The sequence below is a fragment of the Oratosquilla oratoria genome, chromosome 12 (assembly GCF_046742065.1).
Source record: "Oratosquilla oratoria isolate Oo_2021 chromosome 12, ASM4674206v1, whole genome shotgun sequence".
NCBI lineage: Eukaryota > Metazoa > Arthropoda > Malacostraca > Stomatopoda > Squillidae > Oratosquilla > Oratosquilla oratoria.
Genome location: NC_134788.1, coordinates 20,563,207 through 20,586,070, shown reverse-complemented (window position 1 = coordinate 20,586,070; position 22,864 = coordinate 20,563,207). Strand labels below are relative to the sequence as shown.

The following is a 22,864-nucleotide window of genomic DNA, read 5'->3' as shown; positions in this document are numbered from 1 at the left end:
TGATCTCTTTTCACAATATTAAAAAAATTTCTTTTATTGAATAGATACCAAAATAATTTTACAAGTTTGAACAGTGTTATATTTCTATAAAACAACCTGGTAATGCTGAACAAACCCAAGAAAACTCTAAGATTATTTTTGAGGACTGTGGAAATATATATATATATATATATATATATGTATATATATATATATATATATATATATATAAATATATATATATATATATATATACATATATACATGTGTGTGTATGTATAAATGAAATATAAAGTAATATTCATAATTAGTAAGATATAAAGTAATATATGGAAACAATACAATTGTGTAATAACTATTTTTAGTGAGAAGGAGATACAATTGATAAAGTATCAGTTAAACTATAAACAAGAAAAATATACTATTCACTGAAGTCAGTTTACCATCAATACATTGGATTTCATACAAGTTGAAAATCATTTAACATTTTTCTACATTCCTTTTATTAATGTCTAAAACATATTACTTACATTCATGATACAAGCAATTTATTCATTTTGTAACTTTAAAAATATCATATTGATTTAATGCAGCCTCATAGTGCTAAATAGACCACAGGAGAAACTGTAGTTGTCATAGGGATAAACAAATTCTATATAAGTTGTTAGCAGTTAATTGTATTCTTTACATCTTTACAAAAATCTAATTCATATTTCTTAATTATATACTGTTAGTTGTATAATAAATAATATTTGATTTTGTTATATAAATATAGCCTGCAAATACAAACAGTTCTCAGATCATGAAGCTGGTGGTGCCTCATTTACACGTTCCCTCACAACACCAAATATACTATGAGAATGGTCAGTTTGCACAACTCTTCTCTCATCTGCCCCCTTAAACACTAACCACAATAACCACACTCCACCAAATCTTGGGCAATTCTCTCTTCCACAATTTTAAAAAGTGAACTGATAAAAATATAAATAGCCCATAAATTAAAAACACTTAGGATACAGAACGCCAACATGAACAGCCAAAGAACCTATTGTGAGAGATGGGGACGAAAGGAATGCTATATTGAATGGCGTTAAGGCAAAGTGGTCTATTCAAGAACAGATATGACAAGAGGAAGAAAAACACACATATAATGAACATGACTCAGATGTTCAAGAAATCCCATTCATGTACTCCATAGAAATTAGCAGTGTACATGAAGATTTGAAAGGAGTCACTGTAGACTCCAAAATTTTAACCATCCAATAATCAATTAGGATATAATGTTTGAAATTGGACTTGGGAATTTATCATACAAGAACAAGGTAGAAATATTAATTATTAGTACCTGAAAAATGACAGTCTTAAGAAAAAGTACACAAATGGCACGTTTTCAAGTCTGTTAAAGACATATTAACATTTTAAATGAGAGTTCTGAAGAGGTGGAATCACCAATTTCATCAATCTGTTCAATTCAGGAAGAAACATTTGAGGGAGAAATATGAGTCAACTAGTCTACTAGTTGTCCTCAATTAGAATCAAGTTTAATTCCTTTGCTAGTGAAGCACAATAAAGCAATTGCTTAACTGGGGGATACCTTGGGCAAAGCAAATGTTTTAAAACATCAGATTAAATCAAAACCAGGGACTCAGTTTCTTTATATACCTGCCTACAGACTACCCCATTCCAAGCTAGCCATTGTAGATAAATTGATCACTGAACTGTCATAGCAGGATGTCACAGAACCCAAAGTGAATGGAACTTCCCATTGATTCTGGTGCCAAAATCAGATTGTGCCATGTGTCCAGTTATTGACTATAGGGAGATGAATAAACAGACAATACCTGATTGACTACTGTTACTGGTAATAGCTAATGTACTTAATAGCTTTGAAACTGAGAGACTATATCTAAGCATATATCAAATCAGCCTTTTGGCAGATCAAATTACATTAAGGTTCTTGAGAATATACATATATGAACTCACCCTGACTAACTAGACCAATATGTGAGATATGATATCATTTTTGACAGTTATTTCATAGTGACCACATGGATAGAAGTGCTGGTACACCACTGACCACAATACTGATAATTATCTTTGGGATACTCTTACATGAGCATGATGAAGAGGCTTCTCTCTAAGTCACACTGAGGCTTCCCTACTAAGTATGGTTTTAATGCAAGACTATTGTTACCTAAGAAAACGCCCTCTCTCACACTGAAAAGGAAACTTCTTTTAAGTAATGGTCATAACATGATTCTTCAGATGAATATTTAATGACAAAGCAGTACAGTGCAAGTCACACAGGTAAGGCTTCTCTCCTTTATGCATCACATGGATTTTGAGAGAATATTTATCTGAAAACTGCATCAATTACCATGTTGAAAAGATTTCTCTCATGTGGATCATCACATGCCTTTGAAGACTACCTCTTTGTGAAAAAGCTGCACTACAGTTTGTTTTGTTATCATTTGTCTGTTTGATTCTCATTTATCATTAGTTATATGTCAATTTATCATTATCTACTATTTACCTGTTTATTATTTAACTATACCTATGCATCTATTTACGTATTTTATTTGTTATTTACATTATTATATTTTTTATTCATTAATTTATTATTATGACTTTTTTTTTTGCATCCGACCTATATATGGACCAAAAGGTCTCCTGTTGGCATGCTCCACCTTTGTAATCCTTTGAAAGGGCTCTCCTGTGTGGGCAATCACATGAACTTTAAGGCAACTGTTTTATACGAAAGCGGCATCACACTGATCACACTTGACAGGCTTCTCTCCTTTGTGGGTGATCATATGAGCTTTAAGATTTCTGTTTTGTACAAAAACTGTATCACATAAGCCACACTAGAAAGGCATCTCTCCAGTCTGGGTCATCACATGGCTTTTGAAACTTCTTTTGAGAAAACTACATCACACTGGGCACACTGAAAAGGCTTCTCTCCTGTGTGGGTCATCATATCAATTTTGAGACAATTCTTTTGTGAGAAAGCTATATATAGGCCACACTGGAGAGGTTTCTCTCCTGTGTGGGTCATCATATGGCTTTTGAGATGACACTTTTTTTAGAAAGCTACATCACATAGGTCACACTGGAAAGGCTTCTATCTTTTGTGGGTCATCACATGGCTTTTGAGATAACCTTTTTGTGGGAAAGCTGCATCACATAGGCCACACTAGAAAGGTTTCTCTCCTGTGTGGGTCATCACATGCCTTTTGAGAGTAACTTTTTTTGAGAAAGCTGCATCACATTGGTCACACTGGAAAGGCTTCTCTCCTGTGTGGGTCCTCACATGGCTTTTGAGATTAGTCTTTTGTGAGAAAGCTGCATCACATAGGTCACACTGAAAAGGCTTCTCTCCTGTGTGGGTCATCACATGGCTTTTGAGAGCACTCTTGTGTCTGAAAGCTGCACCACATGGGTCACACTGGAAAGGCTTCTCTCCTGTGTGGATCATTAAATGTATTTTTAGATCTCTCTTTCCTCTGAAAAATGCATCACAGAGGTCACAATGGAAAGGTTTTTCTCCTGTGTGGGTCATCACATGTCTTTTGAGAGTACCCTTTTCTCTGAAAGCTGCATCACATAAGTCACACCGGAAAGGCCTCTCTCCTGTGTGGTTCATCACATGGCTTTTGAGAGTATTCTTTTGCGAGAAAGCTGCATCACATAGTTCACATTGGAAAGGCTTCTCTCCTGTGTGGGTCCTCATATGGCTTTTGAGATGACCCTTTTTTGAGAAAGCTGCATCACATAGGCCACACTGGAGAGGCTTCTCTCCAGTGTGGGTCATCACATGGCTTTTGAGATCTCCCTTTTCTCTGAAAGCTGCATCACATAGGTCACATTGGATAGACTTCTCTCCAGTGTGGGTCATCACATGCCTTTTGAGACTATACTTTTTTCTGAAAGCTGCATCACATAGTTCACACTGGACAGGCTTCTCTCCCGTGTGGGTCATCACATGATTTTTGAGAGTACCCTTTCGTGAGAAAGCTGCATCACATGTGTCACACTGGAAGGGCTTGTCTCCTGTGCGGGTCATACTATGCCTTTTGAGTTTTTCCTTTAGTGAGAAAGCTGCATCACATGGGTCACACTGGAAAGGATTCTCTACTGTGTCAGTCATCACATCCATTTAGAACCTGCTCTTTTGTGAGAAATCTGCAAAGCAAAATTCATTCTGTAAAACATTTTTTGCTTGTTTGATTCTTCAAGTGTATTTTGAGATAACATATTATTGAGAAACTTGCATCGCAAATGTCATGCTTGAGGATTTTCATCTGTCTTGGACATCTTATCTACTATACCATTAGTTTTGTGTTGAGATCTTTATATTATATACTTAGGGCATAACCTATCTACTCAGAGCTTCATAGGTATTCATGTCCTGAAAAAAAGGGGGGATTGGGCTGATCTTTAGTGCTACATACCCAATACCTTATAATAGGGAACTGATGTTCCTTATCCAAACAGGATACAGCTGCATATCTGTAATATTACCCTTAATGATGTTCCACAGTAGAGCTCCAGCAAAGATTGCAAGACCACATTAGGTGAAAGACCTCTAGATAAGATGTGGTAAAGGTTTCAAAACATGACCAGGATTCATATTCTGTCCTAATGAAAAAATAAAAATCCTTCTATTTAATTCTATCCACAATGGCTCATAAGAACTTAGTCTTCTGAATTCCCTAATGATTTCTCACATAGACGACTATGGGATACCAAGGTAATGAAGGATTTGTTGTCAATTCAAATTACAGATACACTCAATGGAAATACCAAATGTGTCTAGTTATGTTACATAACATGGTTACAGGCCAACAATGTCTGCTGCCAATCAACTTGAACACTCAAATGAAGGTTTTAAGTAGAAAGCTCCTTTTAATCATAGTGTAGTACAAAAGACTGGAAGGGTGACTTATCCAAAAGGTTTATAGACATCTTAGGCAGAGTTCAGAGACCGAGTGACATCCTCTCAGGGCTCCACCACAAACAAAATCCTGAAAAAACTGCTCAAAGTATCATTTCAACAAGAAGTTTTACAGTAGCTCAATATTTCCTTCCCTTTTGTCATGGTTTCTGGTTATTGTGTATTGTACAATTCTAGAACATCAGTCAAGCATAAGCACATAAGTCGGAATGAAATACTCATTCATTCATTAGGTAGGTGCTTTCTAAATCATTCTTAAGCAGACTGACAATTTTATTTTTTCCTTAAAGCTTTCTTATGTGCCCATTGAGTTTTTCTATGATTGCCTCATCATCTTTCCCACCATGGTCGGTCTCATGCATGATCAAGAGGAAAATTGGGACAGAGTCATGGGGTTAGGGATCCTCCACTCTAAATTTTTCTTCTAATAGATCTCAAGGCACAGAAGGATCTGGGACGAGGACTCCAACCAAATCACTAGTAACTGGGTCATTAACTACCGATATGTGTGGGTGTGGTACAGAGAGTAAAGTTGGAGACTGGTTCTTTCGTTGTGAAAAGATGAGTGTTAGTATTAAATTGAAAGGTAAGAGTGAGTTTCACTTTGGGAATGGGGTGAGTAGGGCATCAGGAGTGATAAGGAAGTGAGGGAGATAAGGAGGAGGAGTAACACTCATTGCTGACAAGTGATGAGATAAACTGAAAACAGGAATTAAACACCTACTCAAGTCCATATATATATATATATATATATGTCACCTTCACAGAGCCTTAGCCCACTACACCAACAGAGACTTAAAAGCCTTGAAACCTGTAATCGAATGGGTGGCCGAAAGCAGTGGGTTCGAATCCTGCATGCGACTGTCATAAAAATGACTGGATTGATATCATTGTTACTAGCAAATTTCTCTCATAATTACAATGGCAAAAAGCGTGAAAGGGATTTGTTTCCATCCTTACCCCTTGCCAACTGGTGGACTTGGGCCTTGTGTAAAACAGGAATTGGGGTCGCAGATTAGTGATCTTTCCTATCCTTGGGAATCAGTTTGATTTCAGGTTTCAAGGCTTTTAAGTCTCTGTTGGTGTAGTGGGCTAAGGCTCTGTGAAGGTGATCTTACAGGTGGCCAAAAACATATACATATATATATATATATACATATATATATATATATATACATATATATAAATATATGTATATATATATATATATATACATATATATATATTTATATATATGTATATATATATATATATATACATATATATATATTTATATATATACACATTTATATATATGTATATATATGTATATATATGTATATATATATTATATATAAAACATGTATAAAATACATATACATATATACATACATGGCATATGTACATACATACATATATATGCATATATATATGTACACATATATATATATATATATATATATGTACATACAGTATATATATACACACACACACATACTTCTCTTTGTGCTGTCAGAGAAAACAGAAGGCTAGTAAACGAGCTTCAAGGCAGCGATTATTTCGCTAGAGACAAGGAAACACCTATGTTTATATTTACGGTGAAGAAGTTAAGGTTTTTGAGTGACTGCTATAGTGAAAAAGTTTAAATTACCCACGTTGATAAAGTGTATTAATGTAGAGAATGGAGGAAGAGGAGAAAGAGAGCATAATGAACTAACAATAAGAGGACTAAACATGAGTAGAGTAGAATCGTCACTTGGAGCGATACCAAAAAGGACTTGTTTAAATGACACCAAAAACAACTCTATAGAAAAACGCTATAGGCCACTACAAATCAAACTAAGGACTCAAATGATAGCTGAAGTACTATCAAAAGCAGCAAAGCTAGCAGTGAAAAATATAACAATGTATGGATATAAAGGAAATAAGCAATGAGGACATAGAAAAAGAAAAGGCACTTAGAAATGCAATGAAAAAAAAAATGAGAAAAGAACGGAGAATAAAGAGAATGATTTTTTTTTTTTTTTCTTCTTCTTTTTGGAGGGTATTGGACATGAGGCTGAGAAAATGGTACATAAAAAAAAAAAAAAAAAAAATGTGAACCAAAAAAAGAGAACAAAGAAATTAAAAATAACATACACATAGACGGAATGATTTCTGGCCTAAACAAATTAAATGACTACCTGTTAACAGAGAAACCCAACAAAATGGGAATTGTGGATACAGAATTAAAAGGTCTATTACCATCAAATACTATAGGACAAAGTCTATATCTATATTCTGTCCCTCCTCTTGAATCTCTTTCAGAATTTCTTTAGCAATCTCTTTCTCCTCTTTTTCTCTCCGATATCTACGAACATCATGTTTCTCATTAATACCATTGATTACAATGCATTTTTTTATCCACCGTGTCCCTGACCGAATTTCCTTTCTCCTTAATTACTTTAATTACCGTTTCCTTAGCATTTTCCTTGACTTGTTGCTCTACTATTTCTTTAAAAGATAATTTTTTATTTTCCTGTTCTACATTTTACTGTTTCTTTATTTTTTGGAGATTATTTTCTTTCATCTTCTCTTCCACTTTCTCAATCACTGCCTGTATTTGGTCCTTCATTTCTTTTTCTAATACCTCATTTTTATTTATATCTTCATTTTTCACTCTTTCATCTTCTCACTTGATCACATTTAGTTCCTTTTCACATCATCTAGCTCCCTGTTAGTCTCATTTTCCTTTCTTAGCAGGGCTATCTCTCTATACATCACCCTATGTTCATTCTTTAGTTCAATTATTTCATCTAATAAAACATTGATCTATTTCTCACTATATCTTTATACATGGGTTCTCTATTTCTATCCTTATATTTATAATTCCACCCTCTCTGTTAAATCTGGAAAATAATTTTTTTTCGAACCTTTGGTACATCTTAGGGGTTTCATTCAGGCATGTCCTTTTGGGGATCACTCCCAGTGGTGATTCTACCATACTTACATCCACACATCTCTTCGTTGCTTCGTTTTTCCTTAAATTGCCATTATTTTCTTCCATTCTCAGAGTAATCGATAAAAAAAAAACAAAAAAAAAATATTACATTTTGGTCACTCGTAGTACACTTTTCCCTTCCCACTTTAGTAAACACAACTAGCGCCAGTTTCAAATTCGTCTGTCAACAAAGTGGTGCTTAGCAGTTCAGAGCTCCTTTTTCGTATGCACTATTTCAACTGTGTGTATATATGAAGGGGTGATTGCACTGACAGCACTGTATGGGGCAGAAACATTGAACATAAGAGAGGAAGAGTTTAAATGTGTTTGAGAAGAAATGTCTCAGAAATATGATAGGGGTTACAAGGTTGGACAGAGTGAGAAATGAGGTATGGAGGATAGGGGTGGAAAAGGAGTTGATAGATAGGGTTGAAAGATTATTGGAATAGTTTGGACACATGGATTGAGTGAAGAAAGATTAGTAAAAGAAGTGTGGAAGGCATAGGTAGATGGAGTTAACATAATGGGGCAGTTGAGGATGAGATGGATGGATAGAGTAAAAGGGGTGTTGAACAGGAGGGCGATGTTTGTTGAGGAAGGGAAAAGGCAGATGGCAAAGGTGAGTACGGTCATGTACGGATGATGTACGGATGATGTTGTGATCCATGGAAAAGAGTTTTGGGATGAGGGGGGGGTTAGAGAATGGTTATGTGTTAATGTTATTTTGACACAATTGAATTCAGCAGCCTTGCCATGGATGTGCTGTGTCTTGCTGCATTGCTTCTGCTCCAAGGCAATGGGCAAGATGCAGGGATGGCCTGTCATCCAGGAGGAGCCAAGATAAGAGGGAGGGAAGGATGTTGAATGGAAGTGAAATGGGTGGGAGTGAAATTATACCATTTAACTTTGGCTATCTCCCTTGTGAGGAAGGAAAAGCCCCTGGTATATGTATGTATATTCTTATCATCTTCAAATATGTTTTATGAAATAGATACCACAATTGATCATTTTCCAATTTTGACTACTACAATACAGTATTAATGAGCATTCCAAAGACCCATGATTACATGTATTGCAAAATATATCTGTAAAATGTAAAATATAAAATACTATGTACTTATGGTGAGCTAAGTGGTCTGGGATGGCCATTATACTTCCCAAAAATGGTAGGTTGAAAGTTATATGAGCATTATATTCTGATTATGTTTTCAATTTCAGAATAAGTCAGTAATAACAAACCATTATTCAACTTCATTCAACCTGTATTTACTATTGTGCAATAAAAGTTGTAACTGAAGCAGATTGCATATGAGAGTGGTACTTATGATTGTATTGTATTTCATTGTCAATATCCAGCATTTCTATTTTTGGGGACAATATCCAATCAAAGGGATATTACAGGGATAGTAAAGGAGAGATTGTACCAATATATTTGTTTCCATTTACAACATCCATCAATTCTATTTTTCAGGACAATATTGTATTGAAGAGACAGCATTATGGAGATGGTAAAGGGGAGATTTAAGGAGGGAAGGACAGATAGAAGTTTAAAGCAATTTGCATTTTTGAATAGTCTCCGACAATGAAAGAATGCTGGCCGATTGTTCTAAGGTTATCACTTGATTCTACAACACATTGACTACACAAGACTTATTCAGTCAATACCCTGTACAGTAATATCAAAAGGAACTGAGCCCTTCATTCTGAATTCATTTCTATGATGAAATACTATGTTTTTTTCAAAGGTTACTGGTCATTTTCAGATTCTCAAACTGTCACAAAGGCAACACCAGTAAAAATCAACAACTGGCAGACTCTATATTTTCAGCCATAAGTATTTAATATACCAGCAGCAAGTGCATGGCATATATTATAATCAAAATTTCTATTATTTATAAACTTTTGCTGTTGTTCCCTAGACTAGAGGGATGGATACCAGGGGGTCTGGCATGCAGCAATGTGTTGTCTTTTAGCATGTTAATGGAGCAGTGAGTGATGTGATTATGAATATGTTTTCGGAGGCTGGTATTTGGTGGTTCTGGAAGAAAAGAAGAGAGTATCTGTGTGTGATATAGATATATGGGTGTTTTTATTTATATTTCTTGGTGTGTGTGGGTGTTCTGCTATGTAGTGTAATGGGTGTGCTGTGTTTGTGATATAGATATATGGGTGTTTTTTTATATTTCTTGGTGTGTGTGGGTGTTCTGCTATGTAGTACAATGGGTGTGCTGTGTTTGTGGAGGCTGCAGCAAGTATGCCTCTCATGTCAAGGTGATCTTTGGCTTTGAGGACTTTAGTTTCATGGTGTAGGTGGTCTGTAGGTATTGTATATGTGCACCCTGTACTGTAATTATTTATAATGCTTTGTTTTGTATGGTCTGAGGAGTGTTGTAGTGTGTGGCTGGGGTCATTCCTATTTTGCTTTGCTTGACATGATTTGAATTATTTATAGCATCCTTGTTCTCTGTGGGCCTTGTCTATTAGTACCTATATTATTATGTTATAATCTAAATTATACATTTATTTAATTAAATTCCTTTTTTAACAATAGCAAACAGAAAAGCTGATGTCACAGTTACCTTGCTGCCTCTTTGTAGTTGGGTAAACTACCAACATGTGGTACTGAAGGGTACTACTAGGAATAAATAATGTTGACATGTGACCCATTTCCAAAGGTTGTATTGTTTAAGGATGATGTCCCTAGAGCTAAGATAGATTTGACATATTGACATTAACTCCAACATTCAATTAAAGCATTGGTTTGAATGTTGAGGACTAAAAAATATAAACAAGACCAAAAAAAGATGGAGAGTTTTCCTCTCTGTCATGGTCACTTCTGCTAGCCCCATTGATTGGTTGAGAAGCTATACCCAATATTTTATGGTTAATGAAGCAGCACCCCTATTTATAGGACATAAAGGGTAAGGTGACATAAGTGTGAGTCTTAATGATATGAGGAAAGAGTTACTCTGAACTGTGTCATTAAAAATGATAGGTTAGGTGCGGCAGCCCCTCCCGCCAAAAATACACTTTATATTGATGTACATAAGAATTGCACCTGTGAGACTGGCATACAACTTTATATCTACAAATTTTTCTTTAATAAAAATACGCCAAAATGAAAAATTGTAGGCACTGCAGACAACAGAACTTTAGGCTCTCTCTGCTCCCAGCACAACATTTTTGCAAGAGTTTATAGGTTAGGTGCAGTTGTGCTATTCTCCTGCAAAAAATCACTAAAAAAATTAAATTACTACTGATGTTACTACTAATTAGCAGTGTTTTTTATGGGGTTCAAAACATTCAGAATGATAGGAGCTATCCAATGATATAAATAAGAACTGCATCTGTAAAACTGGCATTCTTTCCTTATACCCATTCAGTGTGGGCGTCAGTGTGGACAGCTCAACTTTCAACACCACCACCTGCTGCTGCATGCAGTTCTGCATGAGGCAGTGTGGACTTGGCTCAAGGGCGAAAATGATTTTTTCGGCAAAAAAAAAAAAATAAATAAATAAATAAATAAATAAATAAAAATAAATAAATCAAATCAGTATATGACATTGTGATGGCTGTGGGGAGAAGACGCACAAGTCTGCCAGCCCTAAGATTATTGTTTTGCCATTTAAAAGTTTAAATGTCTACTACCCCACGTGGTGGGGATTTAACTCTGTTTACATTCATACGGTTACTTATCTTCTTATATATTACTTTTGCATCGTTTTTATTCGTTTTTTTTGGTGACTATATTTACGTATATGTTTTCCACTGGCAGCAATCGACTACACACAAAGCAGCTCACTAATCGATTTTCCCAAGTGTATAAAGACCTTACGCACGATTTCACGCGCGATTTCTTGTGTTAATTTTCGAGCTCTCGTGTTATCCAGTGCATTTTATCATTTTTCTTTATACATAAACAATGGGAAAACGTAGCAGATGGGGATTAGTATTTTGTCTTTTAGAATACATCTACATTCATTTATGTATTATAAAAGACAAAAGGGGACTAGGTGCCAATATCAACATAGATGACCTCACACACCTTCCCCATAAATGTGACCTGAGGTGACCTAAATGACCTTCCTTGAAAATCTGATTTCTTGTACACTATGAGGTGTAAGGTAAGAAACAAATCATAGTAGTATTGCCATAAAAAAAAAGTATTACTGTACTGTATATAGTCACCTGAACATAAAAATGCTTTTTCTCAAAATTGAAATTTAAAAGACAATCATTTAATATCTCAACTTCTATTGCCCCGATTTTAAAAATTCTTGTGACATAAAAATCAGAATAGAATTCTCTTTTAACAATGTATATTCAAATTCCTCCACTATGAATCTTGAAGGATCTGTGATTTTTTGTCGATAAAAAGAAAAAAGAAAGAAAAAAAAAGTTTCCTTGGATTGCTTTTATTGTGTGAACATACTATTTGTCATATACAAATGAAAATGTGCAATATCTTTCCTTTGGGTGTCTTTTAATAAATTATTATACAAAGATTATTTTTCTTTGAATAGTTTCCATGATATTTAGGCCTAGATAAAAATCTTGGATTTTTTTTTTTTTTTTTTTATAATGTATATTTCTTTTTTAAGAAAACTATAACAGGGCTGTATCATAGCATTATATCTAAGCTGTAAAAAAAATCATTAGTCTAGGCAAGAAAATATGGCCACAGAAAAGCAAAATGTTCAGCAATGACCTGGCGAAAATTGGGAATATGACTTGCACCCTTAACCCATTAAACTTCGATGACAAGATGTCTTGTCATTTGGTCAAATAAAACAAAAAATCATAAAACACCAAAATGTTTGATCAAACATCAGAAAAATATGACGTCAGTCCTCGCTTCGCTCGCGAGCGAAGTGAGGATTGACGTAATATTTTTCTGGTGTTTGATCAAACATTTTGGTGTTTTATGATTTTTTGTTTTATTTGACCAAATGACAAGACATCTTGTCATCGGAGTTTAATGGGTTAAGCCTCTCAGGCTCAGTAGTTGACAATGAACGAATAAACAATATTTGAATTGGGATTGTTCTGTTTCAGTGCTTGATGGACTAACCTCCTCTGGGCTTGAGAAGGCAGGATGGATGTGAGTAGTCGTCAGTAGGTGCAGATTCACCTACAAAGTGTTTGCTGCATATGTTTCTTTTTTCAAATGTTCAGTGATAAAATCCTCCCTTCAACATACTCAAACCCATCACTGACATTTTCAATGTCCAAATGTGGTTTGGGAAAATGGATTCAAGTAACACCTTTCATATGCAGTCAATCCTCATATTGTGATATAATTCATAGTAGCATGGCTTAGCAGATGGCATTTTGAAAAGGTAAATTAAGTCGAATCCCATCAAAATAGCCAATATATGTGGATATTTTTCACAGGAAAATTAATAACGTAGCTAGGAGTATAGATTTGTCTGCAAGGGATTTTCCTGTGCAATATGTGACACCATAGAGATTGTTCCTATTCTAAGGACCTATGCATCTTCAATTTTTAAAATGAGTAATTTGGACTTGCTTTTTCCTAGTGCATATCAATTCAAGATAAACCAATTGAGGTGCCTTTTCTTAAAATGATTAAAAGACAGGTGCTTCATCTTGAGTAGATAATATCTCAGGTGCTGATTTTTTTCATTCACAACTTAGTTATAATCTATAACAAATTTAAATAACCTAATCTAACTGGTCCTGGAGCTGCAGCGTCTACGTTGTGGGACCACCCCCCAACCCCAAGAGTTGGGGGCCAAACGGCAGCAACCACCCCTGGCCATCTGCTCTACACAGGTGGCACCGATCCCCAAGAGGAGCTATGCCTACCTTGGGGAGTACCACAATCCTTTTTCCCAACATGCAATGTTACGTTTTTTCTGCATCGAGGGGTGATTTTCCGGCGATCACCCCTCTTCTTCTACTTTTAGCCGGAGATGTAGAGAGCAATCCTGGGCCCACCACAAAATACACATGCCCAACATGCTCTAAACCCATTACTTTGAGCGGACAGACAAAGGGCTCAGTTCAGTGCAATATGTGCAAAAACTGGGCCCACCTCACTTGTACAACACTTGCTGACACAAACCAATACACAAACACTTGGACATGTTCTACCTGCCCTCCAGTAACCTCACTCCCACCTCCCCAACCACAGCCAGCACCCTTAAGCCACGTCCACAGGGTCGAGCTGTGCCTGGCAGGCTGTGCCTAGCAGGGCAAAGTCTGCAGACTATGCCCGCATAAGATGTCCACACAGCTGTCTGTGGTGGTTGGAGGGCAGTCGGACCCCAGTTGTTGTGAGCGAGTGGTTCATTACGGTACGATCACCATGGTGCACTCCATACTTCGAAAGAAGATAGCACTATATTCTATCATAATTGGTGCCTGCATTAAAAAGAAAAACAAGAGACCACAGAGATGTGTCTGGTGCCGGGAGTGGTTGCAGAGACGTGAAAGATTGGGTAGCTCTGTGACAATCCTACGTGAATTGCAGGAGGAAAATGAAACTTTGTTCCACAATTATGTGCGGATGGACATAAACAGTTTTTATATTCTTGTATCGAAAGTGGAAAGCTACATTCAGAGGCAAGAGACAAATATGAGGCAAAGCATTACACCAGCAGCACGTTTGTCTCTATTTCTGTAATCAAAACACCTTACATTCCACAGACATTCATGTGATTTATATATATCAATCAAAGTTATAGTGTCTTGTCGTGACCAATATGCACTAGCACTCGGTGTGGACATGGTGTCCTAATAACGTGGTAGTCAGTGGATCTGCCTGCACCTTACCTCGTGCGTTTGGCAGTGATGGAAGACCTCCATCCACTGCCCTCTATTGGCGCCGGGAACGGACAGTTTGATGGTTTGCCCGCTGAAACTGCTCGTACAAGGGCAAAGCCTTCGTGACCGACAGACACTGCTCGACCGTGTGGACGTGGCTTAAGGAAATGAAAAGATAGTAGTGTATAAAAGAGGGCTTTGCCATTGGGCGATTGAGCAAGCGATTAATTGGCGGTCTGTACTTAGTGGGTTTGCTAACTTTGCTCGCACCTCACCTCGTGCGTTTGGCAGCGATGTCAGCCCTCCATCCATCCACTGTCCGCAAATGGCGCTGGGAACAGACAGTTTGATGGTTTGCCCGATGAAATTGCCCGTTGTCAAGCAAAGCCCTCGTGCCCGGCGGACAGTGCTCGACCGTGTGGACGTGGCTTTACCCACTCCCAATTTCCCTTTGCCCTTACCCCCGATTAGTACTCCCCTTCCTTTGTCCCCGATCTCTCCTTTCCCCCCCCTCTGACCCAGATCCTACACCTTCCCCACTACCACCCCAACCTCAACCCCAAACAGCAACATACAACACATACAAAACACACAACATCAACATATTACAACACAACATTGATGGTATTAACACTAAAAAACATGAACTTGAACACTTTCTTAAACAACACAACATACACATTGCAATTTTACAAGAAACAAAACTAAGACACTCACACAAAACACCATCATTTCATAATTACACCACCATCAGACAAGACCGGACTGACGGCAATGGCGGTGGACTCATCACCCTGATCCACCACTCCATCTGTTTTGTGGACACAAATGCCACAACCAAAATTCTCCTCCCTACCACAGATAACACAACAGAAACCCAATCCATTCGTATCCGCACAGGCAACAATTCAACACTGACAATAGTTAACATGTACATTCCCCCCCAATCACCCCCCACAGTTCCAGACACCTTCAGGCCTCAACTTAGCCAACTAGCCTCAATCCCCAACCTGATCATGGGTGGTGACTTCAACGCCAAGTCATCTGCCTGGTATGTCAACAACCCTGACACAGACAGAGGGCTTGATATACAGACTCAGTTTGACTCATTGACTATCATGAACAACACACATAATCATACACATTTCCCACACCAAACCCTCTACACTCCTTCCTCTCCTGATATCACCTTCTGCTCCCCCTGCCTAACCCCAACAACATCATGGAGAGTGGTCGGAACCCTTGGTTCTGACCACCTTCCAATCATCATCACCACCAAAACAAGATGCACCCCAGTTGGCCACAGACACACTTACACCAATTACAAGAGAGCTAACTGGGAAGCTTTTACTGAAGAGACAGAACAACATTTTGAAACACTTAACAGTACACCAATCACAAACATAAACAATGCTGTGCACACTTTTAATACAATCATACAAAATGCAGACAAGAGATACATCCCTAGAGGCAACAGAAAATCACACAACCCAAACTTCACACCAGAAATCCAAGGCCTCATCAGACAACGTGACACACTTAAACACGATACCCCCACACCTATCCCTCAAAACATAGCAGACCAAATACAAACACTAAACACTGTGATTGCCAATAAAATATATGAACAAAAAACACAAAATTGGCAAAACTTTATCAATACACTTGATCACAAAACAAACACCAGCAAATTGTACAAAACACTCAACAGCATTACACTATCCAAAAGTAACACACGCTCTCAAGCAGCAATAATCACAACAACAGATAATCTACCCTCAAACAGACAACAAGCAAACGCACTCATACGTCATTTTGCACAGACAAGCCATCTCACTTCTCACCCTGATGACCGACGCACCATTCGACGTAAGAAAGACTTTCCCACAGACTCAGACTATACACCCTTCATAGACAGTCTGACAAAACTCATAATACATAATCTCAAGCACTCATCTGCCTGTGGCCCTGATAACATAAGCAACATCCACCTAAAACACATTGGACCACAAGGTATACACGCACTCACAAACATTGCAAACTACAGCTATTCACACAACACTATACCTGACATCTGGAAGCATGGTAAAATAATAACAATTCCAAAACCGAACAAAGACCCAACAATCCCAACATCGCACTGCCCAATCACACTTCCCTGCACCCCCTCTAAAGTCATTGAACACCTAATACTTAAACTTGTCACACCACATATTCCCCTTGCTGACTCACAACACGGTTTTAGGCCACTACACTCCACAAACACTCTTCTGACAAACCTCACACAAAGAATTTTAGATGGCATCAATTCAGATAGGCCCCACCACAGAACACTTCTTATAACATTGGACATTAGTAAAGCTTTTGATGCTATCCCCTGCCACAACCTAACAAATAAAATATATAACAAAGACATGCACAATAACACCAAAAGATGGCTAGCCAATTATCTGGCAGGTAGGAATGCTTACGTGTCATATAATGGCCAATCATCGCACATCAGAAACATTAAGAACGGAGTACCACAGGGCTCAGTTCTATCCCCCACACTATTCAATCTATACATGCATGACTTACCCACACCAGACACCTCAGAAATACAAATCTCTTCCTATGCAGACAATATAACAATCACATGCACACATCGTAACACAGACAAAGCTGCAGAAATAATCCAGCCATACCTTGATACACTCAACACATAACCATGTGTTGAGTGTATCAAGGTATGGCTGGATTATTTCTCATCACAAACAGACTCAAAACAGCTCCAACCAAATCTACAGCAACACTTCTCACCAACTGGACAAAAGAACACAAATACATACCTCATCTCTACATCAACAACACTCTAATACCACACACAAACACACCGAAAATTCTTGGTGTAACATATGATACATCCATGTCTTTCAAACAACACATCACAAACATAAAAAACAAATGCACACCTAGACTTAATGCACTTAAGTCAATCACTGGAACAACATTTGGACAAAACAAAGAAAGTAATATAACAATATATAAGCAATGCATACACTCAGTGATGAATTATGCGAGTCCTGCATGGGCTCCTAATCTCAGTGAGACACACCACAACACCCTTCAAATCATACAAAACAAAGCCCTAAAAACAATTACAGGCTGCACAAATACAACACCTACAGACCATTTACACCATGAAACAAAAGTCCTCAAAGTCAAGGACCACCTCGATATGAGAGGCACACAAACACTTGCCGCAGCCACCACAAACACATCACACCCACTACACTACAAAGCAGAACACCCACACACACCAAGAAACATTAAAACAACACCCAAAGACCTTTATCACGCACAGATACTCTCTTCTCTTCCTCCACAACCACCAAATACCAGCCTCCGGAAACATATTCATAATCATATCACTCACCGCTCCATTAACACACTGAAAGACAACACACTGCTGCATGCCAGACCCCCTGATATCCACCCTTCTGAATCCTCTCTCTCACGAAAGGACAGAGTCCACTTGGTCAGACTGCAGTGCGGTCACCACCCAGCACTTCTAAACTACCATAAGAGGCTGGATGACCGCGTTGTGGACAGCCGCCCAAGATGTAACACTTCACCCCATACCATACAACACATAATGGAAGACTGCATTATACACAATCATGCACGCAAACAACACAACATACACTCTATAAAGGATTTGTGGGAAAACCCAGTTTCGGCTGTGGCATTCCTTGGGGAGACGGGACTGCTCGGACAGTCTAGGGAACGACAACAACAACAACAACAACAACAACCTAATCTAACTCATTTTAAAGTTTATATGACCATATAGCTGAATAATATAATTAAATTATCCTCTAAATCTTTGTGATGATTGAAATGTTCCTTAATATCTTAAAATATTTTTCTTATCATTTAAAGGCTACCTTGTGTATCATTAACAGAGCATAGGTGATTTTTACTATATCAACCAGGTGCCAAATCATAAATTGAAAAATACGGTGCTTATTCTATTGAATAAATTAAGTGCCTCAACTTAAAATGATCCCCAAGAGTATAGTTTCATATTATCTTGTCATACAAAGCAACATACAAAGTTCCCAATCCCATCACTTTTAGCAACTGTTTCTATTATTTATTTCTACCAATAATAACATATTTTACATTGATGTATTATAATTAACAAAATTATCATTTAATTTTCTATTACTATATTGTGTTGGTGTACACTTCTAAAAAAAATAATACCCATGTTTAGCAGATGGCATTTTGAAAGGTTATAAGTCAGACCCCATCAAAACAGCCAATAAATGTGGATATTTTTCACAGGAGAATGAATAGTGTAGTGAGATGCATAGATTAATTTGGCCACAAAGGATTTTCTTGCAAAATAACATGTGATGCCATGGCAAAGTTTGCTTCTATTTTAAAGAACTGTGCTTCTTACATTTTCAAATTTAATATTTTGGGCTTACTTTTTCCAAAAGCCTTTCAAATCTAGATAAACCAACTGAGGTGCTTATTCCTAAGCTGTTAATACTTTATGTGCTATTTTTTTTTCAACTCTTAGTTATAATTTATTAAATCAAGCTGACCTCATCTATTTAATTTCAAAGCTTATACAATCATATACCTGGACAATATGATAGTTAAATTATCCTTTAACTCTGTCATAAATAGAAAAAATACTTAACATTTTAGAATATTTGTTTTTATCTTTTAAAGGCTACCTTGTGCATCATTACCAGAGCACAGGTGCTTTCTGTGTTTCAACCAGGTGCCAAATCTTAAAACTGAAAACTCTGGTGCTTATTCTATTGAATGAATTTAGGTGCCTCATCTTATAATAATCCTCAGAAGTATACATATTTATATTTTCTTGCCAGACAAGTCAACATACTAAGCTCCCTACCACGTAAAGAGATAAAAATCCTATTGAGATTTTAGGTGTAGTATGTGTGTGGGGGGGGGGACTTGTTTGGGAAAGAAGACTGAATCAGAATGTTCAGTGATACATATTCATTTCCTCAATTATCAATAATGAGGATCTATTCTAGAACATATTTGGATATTATTTTAGTTGTGCACGCCTATGCGATATAGCATTATAAAATTAAATATTAATTTTATAAAATATAATACATAAACATAATATGCTATTTTCTTGGCTGAAATGAAATAACAAAAAATCTTGTTACAACCAAATTTACTAACAAACAAAGCCACTACAAAATGGTCCAGACGCCATGCCAGTCCAGTCACATTCAGATGATAGCTTTCATATTGTGGACCAAGTGTTCTCCAACTCCAGGTGACGTTAATAAGTGGTTATGAAGACAACAGGGCTTCCTTGGACTTTATGAGAGAACATTGGGTTCTGCCATCATCTAATATTTGCCCGAGGTACAATAATAATCGGGCTGTCAACATTCATGATGATGATGACCAGGATGATCTTTAGAATTTTGAGTTCAAGATTACTGAATAGATGTTAGATTCCACAGGATAGGGTAGGTAGGTTAGCTTAGGTTAGAATAGACTAACTCCTTCGACCTTGGCATCTATCAAAACACAGTGTATCATTCAGCCACTGTGACTTTGTACATGGGGAAATTGGTTTTAAGAACTTTCTTGTTATTGATTTCCACCAAGAAAATCGCATATTACATTGATCTACTATTATTTACAAAAAAATAATAATTACTTTTCTCTTACTATATCACATAGGTGTGCACAACTATGAATTTACCCATATATGTTGTAAAAGAATTAGTTTTGTGTTGCACAAGTTGGGGGAAGCATTTGTTACATGATAGGACCTCCTGGATTCCTCTGCCTATGTGGTACATTCAAATAGTACTGAATTTAAGTCAACTCGACCTACCACCAACTTAGCCCATCTACTCAACCAAGTTGGCCCACCACGGTTTGGTTAGAGTAGACGAGTTTATCATACTTTAATTTCTTCGACCTTCGCATTTATTGAAACAAAATTTGGCGTCTCAAGTAGCCGATGGGCCGAGTTGGCGATGTGCCGAGCTAGCAATGGACCAAGCTGGCCGACAAGCTATGAGACAACCCAAGTTTCATATTACAACTTAATGAATGCATAACTGTAAAGATTTATAATTCAGCAATTCATCAGACCTCTAGACACGGGTTTCTCTTAAACATCTAACATACAAAGATACTATGCAACATACAGAAAAATTAAGCTACTTTCGCTTCAGAATAATTGTGTAAACACCAAAACAACATTTACTGCCCCAAAACTTACTTTTAATGACAAAAACAATACGTATTTATGCATATACATAAACGTAAATTATTTCGAGACAGAATTCAGCATTTACAAGTACAATTTTCAAACATTCTCACCATAATATCCGTGACACATAACCTTGCTGATAACTCCCAACTTCACCTATTGTGTTTATAGAATTATCAGCTTCCGACAAACAAATGAGCCACAAGAAGTGGAACTTTGAAAGATAATTAATAGAATATCGACAAAAAACTATAAGAACATAAGAATGAAGGACACTACAAGAGACCATAAGGCCTACGCCAGGCAGTTCCATGTCCATTACTACCTGTCATCCCTATTCATAAAGTTGTCTAACCGTTTCTTAAAACAACCGATAGTTTCAGAGATCACTACATGGTTACTAAGTCTATTCCTTTCGTTGACCACCCTGTTGGTAAACCAGTTCTAGCCTCCTATTTCCTTCTTAAATCTAAACTTGTCTTAATTTGATATCCTTGATTGCATCACCCTTGTTAAAACCTTTGATCCACTTGAACAGCTCTATTAGACCACTCCACACTGCGTCTTTCCAGAGTGTAAGTTAATATGCCTAAACCTCTCCTCGTAAGGTAAATTTCTAAGCCCATTCATTGGTCATTTTCCTCTGTACCGATTCTAGTGAATCTATATCCATTCTATAGGACGGAAACCAAAACAGTACCACATAGTCAAGGATGGGTCTAATCAAAACCAGATAGAGTTTGATAATTACCTCTGCACTTCTATTCATAATCGTCCTAGCAATGAAACCTGATGCTCTGTTAGCTATATTCTTGGCGCTAACTCGTTGTTCCCTAGATTTAAAGTCAGGACTCACTAGAACTCCCAAATCTCTCTCGTACTTACTTTTCTAAAAAAAAATGTGTTATCTAAGCTATATCTGCTTTCGGGGTTGAGTAACCCTACGTTTAATACACTGCACTTTGATATATTGAAGTCCATTTCCCATTTTACCGATCATGTGAACAAGTTAAGATCGTCCTGTAGAATCTCGGCGTCTTCTCCTGACCTAATTAGACGTCCTACTTTAAGTGTCGTCCGCAAACTTACTAGCATCACTATTAACCCAATTGTTCCAACTCGTCTATATACATAATGAACAACAAGGGACCCATAACCGAACCCCGGGGAACTCCACTAGAAACACTCCCCTATTTGGATCTTACACTGCTTATGGTGATCCGTGGATTTCTATCTGATCCAAGCTCTAATCCATTCATACACCTTTCCTACCATACCATGGGCTTTGAATTTACTTAGTAGTGTCTGGTGGGGCACATTGTCGAACGCTTTCCTAAAGTCAAGGTAAATAACATTTTAACTATAATTTTTATCTGGCGTCTTGGATACATTAGTGTAAAAAAGATAGAAGATTAATCACATATGACTTACCCTTGGAGAACCCATGCTGTGAGTCACGAATCAAATTATGTCTCTCGATGTGATCACTGATTCTATTAGCTATTACTGATTCAAGCATTTTACCTATAAATGATATCAAACTAATTGGCCTGTAGTTGCACATCGATAATGAATATCCCTTTTTAAAAACAGAAACAATGTTTGCGTGCCCCCAGATAACAGACATAAAATCAGTGTCTACTGACATATTAAATATTTCCGGTAACTGGTCACATACTTCAAATTTACACTCGTTAAGCTGGAAGAGGCTAGCAGAAAATAGGGCAGAGGACGGGTTGTTGCATTTATAGGTAGGTTTGTAAATAACAGTCCGAGCGACCTGCCTGAGTCCACTTTGTGTAATAAAATAGTTAAGCTCGAGAGCTCGAATATATATTAACATGTTGCCGATATGACATTCCTTTGTAACATAAGTAAGAATTATGCAGAGACTCGAGGTTATTCTATGTAAACA

At 37.1% G+C, this 22,864-nt stretch overlaps 1 protein-coding gene across 2 annotated transcripts; it reads right to left on the bottom strand.

The window, feature by feature from the left end:
• Window positions 1–262: 262 nt before the first annotated feature.
• LOC143030588 (uncharacterized) lies at window positions 263–21,117 on the bottom strand. Of its 2 annotated transcripts, none has more exons than XM_076193749.1 (2): window positions 21,060–21,117; window positions 263–4,161 (listed from the first exon to the last, which is right to left on the bottom strand). In XM_076193749.1, exon 2 carries the CDS (start codon window positions 4,133–4,135, stop codon window positions 3,173–3,175), a length of 963 nt encoding a protein of 320 aa, XP_076049864.1. In that variant the 5' UTR covers window positions 4,136–4,161; window positions 21,060–21,117; the 3' UTR covers window positions 263–3,172. The 2 variants fall into 2 exon arrangements, with proteins under 2 accessions (XP_076049864.1, XP_076049865.1); XM_076193750.1 differs by lacking the exon at window positions 21,060–21,117 and adding an exon at window positions 20,566–20,801.
• Between the last annotated feature and the right edge of the window lie 1,747 nt (window positions 21,118–22,864).

Bases quoted from the DNA above. Each gene is read 5' to 3' on its own strand.
- LOC143030588 (XM_076193749.1), bottom strand. From the start codon at position 4,135: ATGGATGTGATGACTGACACAGTAGAGAATCCTTTCCAGTGTGACCCA.